This window comes from Barbus barbus, assembly GCF_936440315.1.
Source record: "Barbus barbus genome assembly, chromosome: 30".
Taxonomy (NCBI): domain Eukaryota; kingdom Metazoa; phylum Chordata; class Actinopteri; order Cypriniformes; family Cyprinidae; genus Barbus; species Barbus barbus.
This window is the reverse complement of record NC_136758.1, coordinates 21,566,027-21,580,126: the sequence shown is the minus strand read 5'-3', so window position 1 is coordinate 21,580,126 and position 14,100 is coordinate 21,566,027. Positions and strand designations below refer to the sequence as shown.

At 37.5% G+C, this 14,100-nt stretch overlaps 2 protein-coding genes across 2 annotated transcripts in view; both read right to left on the bottom strand.

Annotated features, from left to right (window-relative positions):
• LOC306850308 (aarF domain-containing protein kinase 1-like) overlaps nt 1-11,781 on the bottom strand; it is a 119,291-nt gene extending 107,510 nt beyond the window's left edge. Inside the window, exons 1-3 of the mRNA XM_079385874.1 lie at nt 11,737-11,781; nt 10,982-11,121; nt 10,200-10,283 (exon numbers count right to left, since the gene is read on the bottom strand). Coding sequence (XP_079242000.1) covers nt 10,200-10,283; nt 10,982-11,113 — 216 coding nt within the window. The 5' untranslated portion in view covers nt 11,114-11,121; nt 11,737-11,781. The remainder of the gene's footprint in view (nt 1-10,199; nt 10,284-10,981; nt 11,122-11,736) is intronic.
• A 1,382-nt stretch (nt 11,782-13,163) lies between these two features.
• LOC306850701 (SRA stem-loop-interacting RNA-binding protein, mitochondrial-like) lies at nt 13,164-14,074 on the bottom strand. The gene is made up of 4 exons (XM_079386512.1): nt 13,985-14,074; nt 13,748-13,806; nt 13,549-13,656; nt 13,164-13,441 (listed from the first exon to the last, which is right to left on the bottom strand). The coding sequence occupies exons 1-4, from the start codon at nt 14,055-14,057 to the stop codon at nt 13,373-13,375; spliced, it is 309 nt and encodes a 102-aa protein (XP_079242638.1). The 5' UTR covers nt 14,058-14,074; the 3' UTR covers nt 13,164-13,372.
• Between the last annotated feature and the right edge of the window lie 26 nt (nt 14,075-14,100).

Here is a 14,100-nt window from a genome sequence, read left to right as displayed (position 1 = left end):
AAAAATAATAATTTCTTTAGTTATACAAGGCATATTTGTTAAATGAAAACTATGAATCGAACAGATCTGCATTTAAAATGGTATTTTCACGTAATTTGACGGACTTCCAGTTTAAGCCACGCCCACTTCCGGATCCATCCGAATACAGATACAAATAATTTTGAGATTGTCACAGATACAAATAATGGCTCCGCTGCACACCCCTAATAAATATATATATACATATATATATATATATATATATATATATATATATATATATATATATATATATATATGTATATGTATATGTATATATATATATATATACACACACACACACACATACATACGTATATATATTTATATATATATATACACACACACACACACATACATACGTATATATATTTATACTGTATATACATATACACACACATACATACATATATATATATATATATATATATATATACACGCACACACATTTTTCTCATTTTATATTTACTATTAAAACATTAAAACCTAAATTAAAATATAAAACTTCACTTAGTAAATTATTATTCATATAAAATAATAAAAAAACATGAATTTTTACAATGTCATAACAGACATAAAAGTTTTTTGCAAAATTTGGAAACTTTTTACAAATTGTTAAAAACGAATTTCTCTACGAAGAAAATGGATGGGATATTTACTTCTAGAACATACTGTTAATAAAGCTAGAGGACAAGAAGTGATGATGAACCCAGAGAGAGAAAAGATGCAGGATTGGAACACATTGCCGGTCAGATTCAAACTAAAACTCCTGCATGGGAACCACAGCTCAAGGAGCATGGAAAAGCAAAATTTCTAGGCTAGGACTCCACATTATATCTCTTCAATTTCATCTTTCATTTTCAAGGTTAAAGCAAACACAAGCAAGGTGATAATATAGTATTAAAAATTGCATATACAGTACATTTATTCCAGTCAGCAGTTTCCAAAGTTACTAGTCCTTCTAACTTTCATAAGGGCAGAAATTAAGTTCCTAAAAGGCGATAGCAACCTGGGGTTTTCTCTCAGAGCTAGGGAAATGAATATATGGCTCATCCATATGTTCAGTTTTCCCGGCTGCAGCAAACCTATGAACTGATGAGCACAGCATTGTTCCTCCATGTGTGCAATCCACGTCTGCATCCTTCATTTTATCTCTATTTCCCAAAAGTCCTTTCATTAGTTCAGATCTGGAGATGATAAATGGCAACTGTTGCACTTCGTAGGATAATTATAAACAGTTTTAGAAAGTAACTGCCCAAAACCTCTTGTTACTACCATCCTCTGATGTAAATGTTTTCGACAAACGGAAGATGCCGCCGATTTATTACTTTAATGCATCAAGCGTGGAAAGGGGTCTTCCCATCCTCAACTGACCTTTAATGACAACTAATCAAGTCGATGGAACTGCACGTCGCAATTTCAAGCTGAATCATAGAGAAAATCAAGACCAATAGTGTTCACAAAATCAATTTTATGCTAACTTCAACCCTGGCTCATTTGCATGTCCATAGCAGCCCATCTTCCTGGCTGCGATGAAAATACAGTATCGGTGCAACTAAAAAACGATGATGAATTAGACGTCTAAGAGCACGCCCGAGCTAATGATAATCCGAAGGCGAAAATCTGAGATGACCTTCAGTGAGCACCTGCACATTAATCATCCGGTGATACAGCCAGCATTTCATTACCGGCCCCCATATGATAGGTGCTTTCTTACATGCCTGTGATCTATTACATCATCGCAATGAACATGATAGTCTTGGCTGGTGGTGGAGCAGAGAGACTTGTGGGTTAGAACGTGGCATAACAGGTGGCCACATCAATAGGGTTGCGAATCTTAACACATATGCCGCATAAAACTGTTCCGTTATAGAGGTGCACATTTATGGACTCTCCATAAACAGTTCATTCCTTCAGGAGAAGAAAAACATTATTATTATAGCACCTCGGCTGCAATCTGTTAGAGTGGCTGTTTTTGATTTTGTTAAGGTCTCTGCCAACGAACACTCCAGGCTTGTTTTTCTCTCCAATAGTACAAGCCAAGATGCTGACTTACTTGGAACAACAACCAGTGCGAGGAACAGATTAATCATTTAGACAAGGAGGAAGGGAACGGTTCTAGAGTGAAAGTGAAAAGAAGGGAAGTGGGAAAAGACTGCCTCTCACATCAACATGTGAGTCTTTTCCCTTAGAAGAATGAGCCAAGGCAAACTCAATCCAAATTCCATTTTTCCCACAATCAGATTACTGTCAATCCTCTTTCTTGCTGCTCGCCAGAGTCAGGAAGTCTCAGCTACATCAACAGGGTGCCACTTCTCAGGTTTTTTTTAATGTTTAAGGAAAGATCACAGAGCCCGACCCAAAGCAGACCCTCAAAATCCTGCTTTTTGTGAGTAACTGGACCCCCGGGGCCAGCTGGAGATCGGGTTTGAGAACTAAAAATCGCAGTTACCTCATCAATGTAGTCTTTAGCAAAGATAAAAAGATGACAATGAGAGAAAATCTCCACTGATGTCCTTTCTGCTTCCGTGAGCTATAGCTGCTCTAACCCTGTAATCAGTCTAAGACCCAGGTAGCGCTTCGCTTCAGCAGGAGGGTCAGGAGGAGGACGTTTCGCCTTCTCTGGGGGAAGTCGTGTGGAATAAGCCCTCGCTGAAGTCTAATCTGCTGTGCAAATGCTCCGTGAGGGCTGGTCAAGGACTTTGAGACCTCTGCAAACCATCACACTTATACACATAAACAAACGTACAAGTCAAAAACGCACATACGCAAACAAAATACCAACAACAACAGAAAATGTATCTGTAAACAAACAGTAACTTCATACTATTGCTCAGACAAACTCCCTGGGGAATAGAGGATGATGCTTAGTCATCCTTAAATAATTAATCCAGAAATAATTAAATTCACTAATTTAACTGATGTTAGTTGACCCCAAATGTAGTTTGAAAATATAGGAAAGAAAAATTCAACAATGCAGCTTTGCAGATTTTTGTACTGTAGCTTTCTGTTCATATTGCCCTAAACAGCAAATCAACTTAAAAATTAAACACTGATAACAAGGTCATGTCTATATATTTAGCTATCATGTGCAATTATGCATTTAATTGCATTTTAATAATAGATTTTAGCATAGTTTTACCCCAAAATGGGTCTTGACCCACCAGTTCAGAACCACTCATTTACAGAGCAGATTCTGACACATTTCAACACTTTATATCTGTGATATTCACACAATGATTCACATCATCTCCTCAGACTGTTCGGAGGGTAATCGGTCAGTCACGATGGGACACATATCCTCTCCTCAACGAAGACCCCACACAGGGTAGGAGATCATACAGCTAGACTATCTTCTGAGCAGTGGGTAGAAAAAGTGCATTTTACAGCAGAGCCTCTCAGCGCTAGGGAAAACAGATTACATCCGTTTGTGCTCCGATGCCCGTCTGACAGCGGCAGCGCCTGGTACACCTGCCCTCCAACTCTGAGTACATGCATTATTCAGCATCGCTAGAGCTCTGCGTGCCACCGGTGTTGTCGTCTAAAACTGCAGGCGTCCATGTGCCGTAATCAAAGCAGGCCGGAGAGCAGCTTGTCTCGCTACGATATCCTGCAGTTTCTACATGATAGTTTTTGAGAGACTAGGAGGGGAGGGAGGTGGCTCTAGTTTCCAGATTCACCTTCATTTTTGTGGTTTAGGTACTATAACTGCTGCTAGTAGTCATTTTAAACTACAACTGCAAAGTGTAAATAAATATTAATAATAATGAAAAAAATCTAATTTAATTCATAACTGAGTTAGTTACTATACTTAATAAAAATAACAATTAGAAATATAATAAATTATATTCACTATAAATAATATTAAATGTTTAATTAAATACTTAAATTAAGAAATCGAATGCAATGCGGAATTGTCTGAGACCTATAAAATTATGAAATAATGCAGAGAAATGTCCTTCTGCTTGTCAGCATGGATTTATACATAACATTTATTGACTGAATTAATGTATATCATTAAAAACATTTGTTAGCTGAAACAAATTATCAAATGCCATTTTAATTTGTTTTTAAATTAAGTTTTAATGAACAACGTACATGTACCAACCCTTCAAATGGTTACTCTACTTCAAAAAGAAAGAAAATGTAAATGGCATCTGCAACTAAAAATTATTTATAAGGTGAAACAAATCAGGCACGGCACTGCAGGCGGGAGTTTGGGTGTCACCAATGTTCTCCGGTGGTCTTTCCAAAAGCAGATAACAGATGTAATCTGGCTCTCACTGCTGGGCTCCTTTCAATGGAGCCACACTGACATTGCAGGAAAAAGTGTTTTTCCTTACTATTCATAGAATACATTATCAGGAAACATCAGCTGTGGGTTAAAAGGGCCAAAAGCATCTAAGAAACACCAACTCTGGACCCAGTGATTTCTCGCTCCCCAGGAATACTTTCTAAGTAGTCCATTTTGCCACCTTTGACTGCTAATTATGTGTCAGCGCAGTGGGAGAAACAGGAGAAATGCATGTGAATCTATCATGCAATATCTAACAGCAAAGATTATATGACAGAAGAAGCAGGGGACTGTCAGATCTATAGGTCTTAGACTGGATAAGCCAAACAGTGTTTCAAGAATTGGAATATTTAGTGTAGAAGACAATAGCTCATGGACTCAAAGTGCATTTTAACACACCAAACTAATTGCTGCAGACTGTCCGCATATAGGCTTAAATTCAATGATATGGAAATAAATCAAACTAAATATAAAATTTTTAAGTAACTTTTTGTCAATGCTTTACTCATCTGTCACGATAAAACGTTTTTAATTATCTTCAGAGACAGTAAAATCAATTGCCGGCCCTAATTTAACATTCTATACCAGACTGATCATATCTGAATGTACTTGATAATGATCTGTTCAACTGAATGGGTTAAATGACCTATTCTATTTAATGAGCTGTTCAAAATGACATAGAATCTAAATTATTCAAAATGTAACAACCTCTGAAATGACTTTTGGCTGATGTCACCAAGCCTTATTTTTCAACCCATCAAATAAAACAATTTTTCACAATCTACTGCCAATGGACAAAATATTTGTAAATTGTTTCACTTTAAAATACACTACACTTCAAAAGTTTGGGGTGTGTATAATTTTTTTTATATTTTTGAAAGAAGTCTTTTTTTGCATTTATTTGATGAGAATTACAGTAATATTGTGAAATATTATTAACATCTTAAATAACTTTTCTATTTTAATATATCTTAAAATGTAATTCCTTTGATGGCAAAGTTGAATTTTCAACAGTCTTCAGTGTCACATGATCCTTCAGAAGTTGTTCTAATAAGCTGATTTGGAGCTAAAGAAGCATTTCTTATGATTATCAATGCTGAAAACAGTTGTGATGATAAATTTAATGCATCCTTACTGAATACAACTATTAATTAAAACTTTTAAACTGTTACATTCACGTTGATTGTTAATAAAACGTACAAAATGGACTAAGATGTCGTGGTGTACAGATGTAACTGTGTTAAAGAAGATGTGCTGTTCAGATCTAGAAACGCTCTTCATTAACTGCAAGCCATTCTATTCGCCGCGGGAGTTCTCATCGTTCATTCTCGTGAGTGTCTACATTCCACCGCAAGCACAGCTTTACAGAAACTCGCTGATATGATCACAGAGAGTGAGCAACAACACCCGGACTCTGTTTTAATCATTCTCGGGGACTTTAATAAAGCAAATTTCTCCCGCGAACTGCCAAAATACAGACAGCACATGACATGTCCCACCAGAGACAGTAATATATTGGATCACTGTTACACAACAATAAAGGACACATATCACTCGGTTCCACGAGCAGCTTTAGGACTCTCTGATCACTGTTTGATTCGTCTTATTCCGACCTACAGGCAGAAACTTAAATCTGCAAAGCCTGTATTAAGATCTGTTAAAAGATAGACTAATGAAACAGAGCGGGATTTACAAGCCTGTTTCTCTCTCACTGATTGGTCTGTTTTTGAAGCCGCTGCCATCGATCTGGATGAGCTCACAGGGACTGTAACATCTTATATCAGTTTCTGTGAGGATATGTGCATTCCTAACAGTACTCATCCAATCTGCAACAATGACAAACCATGGTTCATTGCTAAACTCAGACAGCTCCGTCAGGCCAAAGATGATTCTTACAGAAAGGGGGATAAAGTCTTGTACAAACAGGCCAAATACACACTGGAAAAGGAGATCAGAGTGGCAGGAAAAAAATGATCTTCCAGTGATCCTGCTTCAGTGTGGAAAGGTATGAAAGATATCACCAGTTACAAGACACCATCCCCCAGCACTCTGGAGAATCAACAACTGGCAGACTACTTGAACAAGTTTTATTGTCGTTTTGAACGATTACCCCACACCCGCCCTGAACACCTCTCCACACAACCATTAAAACATCCAGCAACCCTCCTCTCCCCCACACCTACAATTCAAATCAGCAAAGAAGATGTGTGCCAGGTCTTCAGGAAGAACAAAAGAAGGAAAGCACCTGGCCCAGACGGTGTGTCACCAGCCTGCCTAAAAATCTGTGCTGACCAGCTGGCCCTCATCTTCACACAATCTTCAACAGATCACTGGAGCTGTGTGAAGTCCCCTCATGCTTCAAACGCTCCACCATCATCCCCGTCCCAAAGAAACCCAAAATTACTGAACTTAATGACTACAGACCTGTGGCTCCAACGTCTGTGGTCATGAAATCATTTGAAAGACTGGTTTTGGCTTATCTGAAGGACATCACTGGTCCCTTACTGGACCCCCTGCAGTTTGCCTACAGTGCAAACAGGTCTGTGGATGATGCAGTCAACATGGGACTGCACTTCATCCTGAAGCATCTGGACAGACCAGGGACTTATGTGAGGATCATGTTTGTGGACTTCAGCTCCGCTTTTAACACCATCATCACGGAAACCCTTCAGAATAAACTAACCCAGCTCTCCGTCCCCACCTCTGTCTGTCAATGGATCAACAGCTTCCTGACAGACAGACAGCAGTTAGTAAAGCTTGTTAAGTTCACATCCAGCACTCGTACCATCAGCACTGGAGCTCCTCAGGGCTGCGTACTCTCCCCACTGCTCTTCTCCCTCTACACCAGCGACTGCACTTCTAAAGACCCCTCTGTCAAGCTCCTGAAGTTTGCAGACAACACCACACTGATCGGCCTCATCCAGGCCGGTGACGAGTCTGCTTACAGACAGGAGGTTAAGGAGCTGGTTGTCTGGTGCAGTCTTAACAACCTGGAGCTTAACACGCTCAAAACTGTGGAGATGATCATGGACTTCAGGAGAAACCCCCCTGCTCTCCCCCCACTCACCATCATGAACAGCACTGTGACTGCAGTGGAGTCATTCAGATTCCTGGGCACCACCATCTCCCAGGACCTGAAGTGGGATATTCACATAGACTCCATTGTCAGAAAGGCCCAGCAGAGGCTGTACTTTCTTCGCCAGCTGAGGAAGTTCAACCTGCCACAGGAGCTGCTGAAACAGTTCTACTCCGCCATCATTGAATCCACTTCAATAACTGTCTGGTTAATCTGACCTAAGTTACCAAATCTGACCTCAGAAGACTACGGAGGGTAGTCCGTACTGCTGAGCGAATCATTGGTACAACCCTCCCCACTCTCCAAGAGCTGTACTTATCCAGAGTGAGCAAAAGGGCTGGTAAAACCACTCTGGACCCCTCACATCCAGCACACTCCCTCTTTAAACTGTTACCGTCTGGTCGACGCTACAGAGCTCTGAGCACCAGAACGACCAGACACAGGAAGAATATCTTCCCTAAGGCAATCTATCTCGTGAACACTCAACAATAAACGTGGAACACACAACTATAATACATTATCCATTCACCACAGACACTTATTTTATTTTTATTTTCTCATTTCTAATTTGCACATACTTGACCTGTACATACATGGTTGTCTATATTATATATTGTGTTTTTGCTGCTTCGTACATTGCCTATTTGGATATTATTATTTTATTATCTGTGTCCTGTCCTGTTGCTGTCTTTCTGTTGCACTGTGGAGCTTCTGTCACTACAACAAATTCCTTGTATGTGTAAACATACTTGGCCAGTAAAGCTCATTCTGATTCTGATTCTGATTCTGAAAAAGTAAAACTGTCTAGAATCTCAGCAATCATTACGACACATAAAAGTGAATAGTGATTTAATGGCTGAGATGTAAAGCACTTGGTAGGCACAAAGAGCAGGTGGTCTGGTCTGCAGAGAGCAGAGGCATGGTTAACTGCGTGGAACGCCCCTCATTACATGAGTCACACGCTGTGGCCATTACAGAACTGCAACACCTGGGAGCTCCCCCATGATCCCTTGCACTGTTCTCATGGAGCAATGAGACATGCTCATCCTTCTGCAAAACATCCGCTGCCTCCCAAAAACCCTCCTCCCTCACAAATTTTAGAGCTGAAACATGAGAACACGCAAATGCGGCGATATCAAACTATGAGTACATCTCATTCAACTCTCTAGTTCCCTATAATTTGAATTAGTATATTATGAACATGAACCTTGATCCACTAAACACTGAGACACTGATGATTCAATTACCTGCAACATGATTATGAGGTTATGCATTGAAATATAGGTATTTATTAATACAGATAACAAGTCATGGTATAACTTATTAAAAAGTAAAGTTTAAAAAATGCCCAAACAAAGTTTGAACAATTTCATATCAGTAATAACGACACCTTACAATAAAGTGTAACCGTTAGATTAATTAATTGAAATAAACACTATGGTACTAAATGATTTCAATATTTAATTACTACGTTTTTGTCATGGTACACCAAGGTACTGCAAAATATACAATGGTTTTATTAATACTGTGCTATGGTAAATGTGCAGAACAACATGGTATTACCATAGTTATCATGTCCAAAAAACATAGTAATATCACAGTATATTAAACACTTCCCAAAAAACAAAGATGTTTAGGTGTTCGCTATTTAAAAGACTTTTAAACCTGTTAATTTGTACAAATGTCCAGAATGCAGAAAAACAGTAACTGGGAAAAATCTAAGAATGAATGATCCGAAACAACCTAAGCCCACTGAACTGAATCGCCTAGTGAGAGAATAATTAGAAGCCAAATCTCTCCTCTATATTAAATCAGGGGCCTGCATTAATTCTAATCAGCGTGTGTAGCCAGGCTTGACTGCAGGCCCCGAGGGGGGAAGGAGAACGGCACCCTATCCTCCACACCCGGGCCTGGCAAAGAGTGCATCTGGCTCGGACCCTGCTCTTCAGGGTTGAGCGCTTCCCTCCAGCGGCTGCCTTCAGCGCTCAGACTAGCACACACAGGTGAGAGACTGCAACCTTTCCCTGCTCCAGCTGTTTAACTGTACCTGACGGAGCTATTCAAATGGCCTTTATACACAGGGGTGGAAATGGCACAAGAATTATTGCCTGGCATTTGCAGCTATGATCCTACAATAAGCAAAGCAGAATGTTTAGGGTGTTTTAATTTAATGGTGTGTTTTGAAAGCCCGATCAATGCATCAATAATGAGATTGCTTGTTGATTATTGACTTACATGCCATCATATTACTTTGAGTAATGTGTTGGCTTGGATGACATTTAATAAAATACAATTTCTTATTAAAGTACATGTAATTTAAGATTACATAAACACATAAAATGTAGAAGCAAAAATGTATGTGTATGTGCAAGGTTATGACAAAAAATCATGGAGCCTGCAACAATAATTCTTATGGGTTAGTGGAATATCACAATACATATTGCTGAAATGCACACTGCTTATGTCATTACAAATCCATATATATACTAGCCATTTATGACTGTTCAGGCCTTTTCTGGATCTCTTGGTAGCAAACTATGCGGTTCATAAAAGCAGCACATATTTAGTGCAATCTATGGCAAAAGTGCTCATTGATCTCTATAAAATTTATTTTCCAGGACCACAATATTATTTTCTTGAAATTAGCATTTTTAAGAAAAATGTCCATGTCAGAGCCCAGGGACCCTTACTTTTCTGGCTACACTCCACTTTCCTCTAAAATAAGTGCAAAAGCCCAAAATAAATTAAATAATACAGAAAAATGTCCACACAGCAGATATAACCTATCACCACTGAGACAAAACGTTTTACCTTTGATTTGACAGCCCAGTACTCTTCTGTCCCATACTGTACATCTCTGAGAGTGGTGAGGTAGTCATAACTGATGACAGCCGTCTGAAAATATTCATTTCAGAAACAAAGAAGAAAACTGTGAATAAAAATCTGCACAACAGAGACAGAACAATACATTTAAAATCCTCAGAAAAAATGCAAATACAGTGTAATTTAATTACAGTGACTCAAACACAGTAGTTTTTAAGTAGTATTTATTTAAGAATTATTCAAAAGTATTAAAATAATACTGAATTAAAAGTAATAAACGATGAAAAAAGGACAGTGGGGAACAAAAGTTATAACTCTGCTTCATCAATTCAAGTTATCACTCAAACACACTGTGAAAATCTCAACAGTTAAATACTCTTAGATGGTAAAATCTTATTTAAATATGATTTCAGTACTATGGTACTAAATGATTACCATGTATGGAATTAACATGGTGGTACATCAAAGTACTGCAAAAGATACAATGGTTTTACCATGGTACATTTCAAAGAAAAATAAGAAAACGGTGAATAAATATCTGCACACTGGACAGGACAATGCATTTAAAATATGCTGTATTTGCATTTTATTTCACATATTTGTTTTAAGTAATTTACTTACTGTAATTCAAGCATGAGTATTAAAAATATTTAATATTAAATGAATATTAATATAATATAAAGTAATATTTATTATTAAAAAATGTATTTTAAAACTTTAAATGAATTCAAAGTATTAAATAAAAAAATAATAATAATAATCATATTTACTGTTGCGGCTGCTCTCCCAAATCTGATGATGCTGAGATCACCGAAGTCCACATTTTTGCTGTACAGGTAGAGTCCTGATGAAGCGAACACTGCAGTGGCTACAGATGATACCTTCAGTAGTCGAACAGCCATGTGAGGAGCTGCAAAAACACAGAGATCCATCAACATTATCACGGAGCAGTAAGTACTGTATATTCAGAACATCAGCTAAGATTAAAAAACACATTACACTCAAGGTTAGACTTTGATAACTAATTATTTCATTTCTCATATTTGTGTATACCCATACATAATGCTAGCAAATAACAATTAAATCATTAATTATATACTAATATTTTCAAAAATCATACATAGTAAATAATACACAGTAATCACTAAGAAAATGTTGGTTAATTTGCTGCTAATAAATGATTGGGGGCGTGGCCCCAAGGTTGTGGCGTCATTGGTTTTGACCATGTGAGATGTTATGAAAACTAATAAATGAACCGCATTACACAACTGAAGAAATATTACGATATTTACCAAATTTATGAACGAGTTAAATGAAACACCACCACTACACATTGAAACAAAGAAAATCGAAGCAGTTTCATTCATAACATCAGTCAGTGTAGTGAAAGACGCGGTCAGCTGATCACAAATAAGCGCTTGCGTAACACACAGAGAGAATAGAACACCGTTTTATTGCATGATGTCTGAGTTAATAACTGTGGTTAATGGTGTATTTTCAGAGAATCACGAAACAGCTGATTTACCTTCATTGACTCACGCTGTCATCCATTAACCGGTGTCGCTCTGTGACCTTTCAACTCTGGCGTCTCTGTTGACAACGCAACGTGCGTGGCGCGCAATGCATCATGGTCATTGTAGTTTACAACTATATTCAGTCAATAGTGGAAAAATACCTATGCCATTTAAAAATTAAATATTTTAAGCAATTAATCTATTTTCAAGCATGCGAGGAACCAGCACAGCTATGATTTATTTTCCTACACAAATACATTCTCGTGATTGAAATATAATTTTAACATTTTTAGATAAGCATCACACCATTAAATTATGATAAGTGGATGTAAGTACTAAAAAATAAAAGACCATATCCCATTTTTAATTATTACCATACAAGTTATATAACTGAGCAGACGTTCGCTGCAATATAACACAAAATAAATTCAACCACATCCTTCTTACAGAGAACCTCAGGCAACAGATATATTTTAAAACTTAAAACACATTACACAGGCCTATGCTTTTTCTTTCAGGTGAAGAGGACAGGATAGTGATGGAGCGTGACGAGATTTAACATGACATGAGCTCGGACAGATAATGTGACTGGAACATTAGCAAAGTCATCCTAGATGCAGCCTTGATTAACCTCTAAATAAATGATCAACACTGATTAAATGTTTCATGCATTTGCATAACCTAAGCTTTACATAAAACGCATGTAATAGATGAGTTATCACTCATCTATTACATGTAAAAGTAATAAGGAATTAAAGCTGGAGATTAACGTTTTCAAAAATTAACGTTTGCAAACAACCTTTGCAAATGCCGACCCCAAATGATTGCTTCTTATGTCCTCATTTGTAAGTCGCTTTGGATAAAAACGTCTGCTAAATAAATAAATAAATAAATTTGGTGGGTCACATACCCCTTCGAATTTTCCTTGCACTTGCACAGAAATTTTCATTTCTTTTTCCAAACCAGCAAGCAAACACCCTCTGAGTCGTCCCTTTACATCAGCCACGCCCCACACTGTCGCCATTGGCTGTGCGGATGATATATACTTTGACAGGCAGGTAAGACATCCTATCATTGCATTCGGACCGAATGCAGTGATTGGACGAACATTTCACAGTCTTGAGCCCTCCACAAAATATTGATATACATATATATATATATATATATTTACAAGAGCTGATAAAATGTAAAAACTGTAACTTGAATGTAATGTAAGTCGCTTTGGATAAAAGCGTCTGCTAAATGCATAAAAATGTAAATAAAAAATGTAAAATTTTAATTTAGATAATTTTATATTGATTGCATTCAGGATATGAAGAGACTTTCCCCCATTACAACAAAACTGTTCCAGGAAGAAAAAAAATTTTTTTGTAAAAGGCAAAATGCTGAAAGACACACAAAAATTTGTAGACTGACAAAGAAAAGCCAACACAGCAAATGACTTTGCAATTATTATTTTTTATTTGACTCACATTTCAATCAATGTTTTACAAGAAAAAACCCACCAGACAATACAATGACAATCAACACTCATAGTTTGGCTTCTGAAAAACAAATATGCCCAGTGAAGAGACATTCACAGTAAATACAATTCTGTATTACTGAAGACATTTGACACTTGAAATCAGATCATTTCGGAGGTCTTCTTCAGATGTCTACTGCTTCTTTGTTTGATTTTCTTCCAGAAAACGGCTTTCTGTTTTTTTGCACCTGGAGCTGCATGAAAAGAAAAATAGAAAATAATATTTTTGATCCAGATGTTCAAACTAAAACATTTACCAGAGACATCTATGGCTACTTTCTCTAGTTCCCTGGACACTCACCTTTGCTCCTTCAATGATGTGAGGATCCTTTTGTAATGCATTCTGCAGTCCTTCCTCTGTAGCGAACCCTATCCAGCAAAAACCCCTATGAAAACCTGTATCTTTATCCTGTTAAACAAGAGAGAAATCATCTCAGCACTACAGCCTTTTAACAAGATGAAACATTAGATCTTAGTGCATTCTAAGACCTTATACTTACAAATGGCAGTAGACACTTCTTCACCTGGCCAAACTGCCCAAAATATTCTTTAATTTCCCCTGAAACCGTGCAATAACATACATTAGACAATTATTTGTTGTACATGCAAAACATTATATTCCATACTATCAAAGATGCTTCGTTAAGGATAAGAATAATGACATTTAATTTGCGTACATGCTTAGTATTAATTTATTCTGATGTAAAATCATTGGTTAAAGTACACCCTTTACTCACTCGTTGCTACGGTCCATGGTAATTTTGACACAAATACTTCAAACACCTTCTTGCCTGCTGCTGTCGCCGCCATGTTTCGTCCTTGCGCTGACGGTGACCCCGACCACGTGACCAGA